The sequence below is a fragment of the Telmatherina bonti genome (assembly GCF_933228915.1).
Source record: "Telmatherina bonti genome assembly, chromosome: 9".
NCBI lineage: Eukaryota > Metazoa > Chordata > Actinopteri > Atheriniformes > Telmatherinidae > Telmatherina > Telmatherina bonti.
Window position 1 is genome coordinate 19,091,703 of NC_136627.1, and position 6,000 is coordinate 19,097,702.

Genomic DNA, 6,000 nt, shown 5'->3' on the forward strand with positions numbered 1-6,000 from the left:
ATGTGTTGACATTGTATTTTGTTTTTTTTATTGAGTTCATATTAGCCTAATCCTTCTGTTTGAGATGTTACAATGACGGCGAAAGCAGGTGCGGTGCACGCTCCTGATGTAGAGCAGTGGCGGGAGGCGGGGCTTAATGCGGAAGAGTCTCAATCCACTCGTTTTGCCCACAGGCTGATCTGACAGCCTACGGAGAGGGTCGGTCTGAAGTAAATAAAGCGATTTGTGACAATAACTCGATCAATCCCAGCCCTTCTGGTCTCAGAAATAAAAATAAATTAGCCTGAAATGCACATAATAGTTCCACTTTAAATATTTTTAAGAACTCCAAGCTGTACTGTCGGCATTTATACCGTTGATATCCACTGGCCTGTTATCACTTTTTTTCTGGGCTTTTGTGTCCTTTGTGGTAGTTCAAAGAATGTGGAGTGACTATGTTTATGGCAGCCAGCCACACCACACCTTTTTCACACATTTAAAGGAAATTATATAAAAATCAAAGAAAAATGTTGATGCTGAAAATCAGGTGGTGTTGCATTTTCGCTGCAGTCTTCACCATCGAAAAATCTGGATGTGACAAAGTTCACCGATGTTCCCGGACGGATCTGCATGACCCCCTCCCCCCCATTTAAATCACTTGTTTTCTGAAATTTATTCAAAATCCTCCCGTACTTTATTTATGTTGCTAACAAACAGACAAAGCAATGCTGCCAAAAACATGATCTCCTCCTTGGTGGGGGTAAAAATAGGGGGTAAAGATAAATGTGAGCACTTTCAGATAGTTTCTGTAGGAAATTTTAGAAATCACATTACAAACTTCAGCGTGATGATCGCAGCAGGACAAGGGTGTGAATATGTTCAGGGAGTTTGCAGAGATCAGGGAAAGGCTGCATTGCAAAGTTTGGAGGTTTATAACACGAAAGCAGGCTTGAAATATAAAGACTGAGGAAGTGTGACCAAACAAAACACATCTGTTTGTTGTGTTGCACCACGTTGCATCACATCAGCACAGCCTGCATTTACTCCCTCTCTTTTCTCAGGTGGCAAAGTTCATTGGCTCCCCACCAGGTTACGTAGGACATGAGGAGGGCGGTCAGCTGACCAAGCTGTTGAGGGCGTGTCCTAATGCCGTTGTCCTGTTTGATGAAGTGGATAAGGCTCATCCTGATGTTCTCACCATCATGCTGCAGCTGTTTGATGAGGTGTGCACACACTCAGGTTATTCATCTTGCATATCTGCACATGTGAAAATGTTAAGTTCAGTCAGCTGATCTGTTTTCGTTCATGCCATTCGTCATTCAGGGGCGTCTCACAGATGGTAAAGGAAAGACCATTGAATGTAAAGATGCCATCTTCATCATGACATCAAACGTTGCAAGTGATGAGATTGCTCAGCATGGACTGCAGCTGCGGCAGGAAGCTGAAGAGGTCAGCCGCAGGAAGCTAGCCGAAAACCTCGGTGAGAGAAACCACAACGCTTTAATGAACAACTTTACATGCTGCGCTCTGCGTGACCAGATTATTAAATAAAGAAATTAAGTTTGCTATCTTGGTTTTCTTTTTTTCTGCAGAGGATGTACAGAAAAGTAACGACATCACCATATCCCGACAGTTTAAGGAAACGGTGATTCAACCGATTCTGAAGGTACTGCAGTGACATTAATGCACACAAAATAAGACATCTCACCATGTTCTGATTTACGAGCACACAAAGCTGACCTGAGAGGATGCACTTGTCATTGTTCACCCTCTGATTAATCCACAGGCTCATTTCCGGAGGGACGAGTTTCTTGGTCGGATCAATGAAATTGTGTACTTCCTGCCGTTCTGTCACTCGGAGCTGCTCCAGCTGGTCAGCAAGGAACTCAACTTCTGGGCCAAGAAGGTTCGGCACTATGATATATTTTAATTCCTTCACCTCTGGTTACTACTACAAGTTACACCCCCAAAATCCTGTCTTCACTACTTCCAATATGTTATCAGTGTTATTTCATCACCAAACAAGCCCCTGACCCTCTTCAAATCACAGTTATAAACACATTCATGCTGCTGTTTCACACCTGACAGCAGCAAACTATAGTTTCCAAAGTTGGAGAGCCAAGCTCAGCTTGTGTAAAAGTGTCTGTGAGAGAAGATGTGCATCTGTCTCTGGAGGCCCGTCTTCACAGCTTCCCACATGCACAGCACGGATGTCCTCTAGTGAGACTGGACAGCCTCACCCACTTCATCTTGCAGCCGCTGAGCTGTGCAGAAACACACACAGATCGATATTGTGTGCCACTGTTACTCACAATAATGTGATTACAGTGTTTAACATGTGGAGCCTTCATCAATATTTAATTATTAATATTACAGCTGGTGTCCTGACAGCCAACATGGCCCCTGCAGGCGACCGATAGGGAACCGACTGCTCGCTCCTCATTTCAATGCATTTGCTTCTGAAGCTGCTATGTGGTAGTGCTCCTTATTGTTTATTTATTTATGTGTAAATGTCTCTTAATAACTTATCTGTATCTGGCAGCAGTTCTAGCAGCAGAAATCTTATTATGACTGAGTCCCCACAAGCCATTTGTTTGTCACTCACTTATGTTAGAAGAATTAAATGTTTCGGGGCATTATTATTGCCAGACTATATATCTGGAGTAAAACACAGTGTCTTATTTATTGAATAAAGTGTTAACATCAGTAGCTAAATGAGCTGCTCTGATCACTACTATCGACTGGTGTTTGATTAAAACGCATTAAGAGGCTGTTGATTAGCGCCGACAGTCATGCTGCTTGACAGTATCTCCCCTTTGTTGCTGCATTTGTCTCATTCATTCAATCTCTCATCTGTCTAAAAGATTTTTTTGTGTGTATGTGTTGCTGTGTGCACATCAGGTTTCATCATCTGGCTTTGTTTTTTTAACATCACAATATTATCTCCTCTGCTGTGTTTGATCATCAGGCTAAACAGCGCCATGACATCATTCTGCAGTGGGATCGGCCGGTCTTGGACCTGTTGGCGGGCGGGTATAATTTGCACTATGGGGCACGTTCCATCAAACATGAGGTAAGCAGTCAACACAACCAGTGTCTCATGGGTCTGTAAATGTTTATAATAAAACGATTTAGATTCCCAGTAAGTCAATCCCAAAATTAGCACATAACTGATTGACTATAAAACAGACGTAGCATATACTTTAGTGATTTTTAGAGCAAAGCTTAAAGGATATGTTTCCATTGTGATACAAGGGCACAGTTTAAATGCATTTAAGTTAATTTAATGTTTGTGTTAATTTCCAGTTCCTAATATGAAATAAGATGAAAATAAACTGGAGCTTCATGTAAAATATGGATGGTTAAGCTAAACTTCTAAGTGTGATGATCATAATGTTGTTTTGTTTTAGTGAAATGGAACATTTATTCGCAGCCATTGTCTCATATTGAACTTTTTATGCTAGAATAAATGTTAAGTTAGTGAGGCTCTTATCAGAAAAAATAAATCCACTTTAAGTGCACATTTTATTTTTGGGATTAAGCAGCAAATGTTGAGATCAGCTCACATAGAAAGAAAGGACATCTCATCAGCAAATGATTCAAGATATAAAACAGCTGAAATATTTGAGTTGAATCTTAATCTCTAATCAAACAAACTTGTCCACTTGTCCCCGTCTCTGCCGATGCAGGGCTGCATTTACATACAAGGCTTACAGCGTGGCTTTAAGAGCAAAGCGTTTGACTCAATTTCACTGTGGATTCGCAACGGTTTCCTCCTGAAGCTCACAAGAGCAAATCCTAAGACACAATGTAATATTAGTCCTAAAAAAACGGAAGGCTTTTATTTTCATAGTTTGTTTCAGAATGTGAAATATTAAAAGTTTGGAGCGACATATTGAAGAGAGTGTTGCAACGATAATGAAAAGCTTTAAAACATACATTGAACACGTCTCAAAGCATTTGGGCTCCTTTACTTTTATTTTCTAAGACATGTCAAGCTTTTGAAGAAGCTGACTGAGACTCCAGAAAGTTCACGTGGGGTTGAAATAATTGCAGGTTTGTTTTGTGATGTTGTGAGTAATTCCATTTTCCTTTTAAAAAAAATCTATATTTTCACTTTTATTCATGAAGTTATTTTACCTCTTTCTAATGACAAGAATGCTCCTGCAGAGAGATTTTATCATGCAGTTATCTGCAGCGTGAGCGACCAAAGGGAATTATTGCCTGATTTTAGTTTGTCATATATCATTGAAATGCTACGGTCAGTGTAAGCATACATGATGAAACCCACTGTATCCCTGAAACTACAGTATCAGTCAATGGTTTTGGACACCCCTTCCCATTCCCAATCAGAAAATGTGTCCAAACTTTTGATGGTTTCTGTACAAAAGCTCCCAACAGATTAAATCCTAACTTAACCCTTCAGTAAACCAGGACCTAAGCTGACAGGATAATAGTTAAGTACATCAAACATTTCTAAACAGATCTCTGCATCATCACTAACATCTTCACTGATTCCTCAGGTTGAGCGGCGAGTCGTCAACCAATTAGCCGCAGCATACGAACAAGAGCTGCTGCCCAAAGGCTGCACCTTGCGTCTGTCGGTGCAATCAGAGGGCCAGGAAGAACGCAGTGCACCCAGTCTGCGCCTCGAGGTGGTGGGAGAGGACAGCTCATCGAGAACACTGGACATCCGCCCACCTCTCAGCCCAGAACACTAACAAAACAACATAATATTGAAGCATCATCATCATCAGCATCCACTGGCAGGAGGACGGATGGATCGTAATGGATATTTCCAATAAAAGTACCTCTGAAAACACTTCACTGCCTCTCTGCTTCAGTGCACACATGCAGTAACGACATGCCAAAGTTTCCACAACATTTCCACAACCACTTGCAGTATCCTTCCTCTGATAGAGATATGGAGCACATATCAGGTATGTGTGTTTAAAAGTCCTCCCAGTGGCAGGAGCCTTCACCTGTTCAGCTTCAGCAGCATCACTACCATCAAACAGCTCCATCATCAGTGAAGTTAGAGCCTTCGTGTTAGTCTACTGCTCTGTACTGTTGATCAGTATTAATGTTACATAGTGACACGTTCATGCTGACTTCATAATGTAGAAAAAAGCCAAATAAGTATTTATTAAAGATATATTAAGGTGCATGAAGAGGATGAAGGACCGTGAAGAAAACAAGTGGAGGCAGATGAAAGTCAGGCCTGTTAACTGTGAGGGCTCACGCAGTGTTATTATTAACATATAACTTAGAATATGTTCATTTGTCCTTGAGGAAAAAAGAAAGACACTTTGCTCTTCCCTGTGTGTTGCACATAGCACGTCTTAACAGACCCACACCAGCTGAGTTTCACTGATAAACATGTGTAAACACAACCTGTTTATGTGTTGCAGAGAAAACACATCCAAGCAGTTCTTTGGCATTATTACCACCATGTCTGCTTTGCAAATAGTGTTTATTGATGCATGTGAATGTAAAGACGTCTCGTCTGTCTCGCTCTGGTGTTCTGCTGCATGTGCATCTCTTTCACATCAAGATAAACTCACAGCCATCAAGACAAACCATATTCTAAGTTGCTGTATCATAAATGTTTGAACAGCATTCTGACAAGGTGCTAAATGTAATCGAGCAACATTTTTCCATTCTTGTATTCCAACCTCCAGCTTGTAAATAAAGCCGTCACAACAGAAAAAGGGGATTCCTGTTTTTTGTTTTGTTTTTGTTCTGTTTGCGTTGCGCTGACACCACTGATGGATGGATAGATGTGTGTGTGAATGAGACCAGTTTCTGGGTGGGAATTCTGCAACAATAACATCTGACCACCTCCTGAAATGACGTGACAGAGGAATTTCCTTGGAATCCTGTTCAGTGTGGGGGTCCGAGTCGGACACTGAAAGGGAATGCAGCTTGCTAAAAGCTACATAAAAGCAGAGCGCATCTCTCACACAGAGAAACAACATCTTGCAGGAATTGGTTTTCCACTGGGAGACATTAGCATGTCGC

At 41.3% G+C, this 6,000-nt stretch overlaps 1 protein-coding gene across 1 annotated transcript in view; it reads left to right on the forward strand.

Annotated features, from left to right (window-relative positions):
- Positions 1-5,649, forward strand: part of clpb (ClpB family mitochondrial disaggregase) — a 34,201-nt gene extending 28,552 nt beyond the window's left edge. The window contains exons 11-16 of the mRNA XM_079246193.1: positions 1,041-1,202; positions 1,303-1,459; positions 1,572-1,645; positions 1,766-1,885; positions 2,948-3,052; positions 4,503-5,649. Of these exons, the coding sequence (XP_079102319.1) occupies positions 1,041-1,202; positions 1,303-1,459; positions 1,572-1,645; positions 1,766-1,885; positions 2,948-3,052; positions 4,503-4,700 (816 nt within the window). The 3' untranslated portion in view covers positions 4,701-5,649. The remainder of the gene's footprint in view (positions 1-1,040; positions 1,203-1,302; positions 1,460-1,571; positions 1,646-1,765; positions 1,886-2,947; positions 3,053-4,502) is intronic.
- Positions 5,650-6,000: the final 351 nt, after the last annotated feature.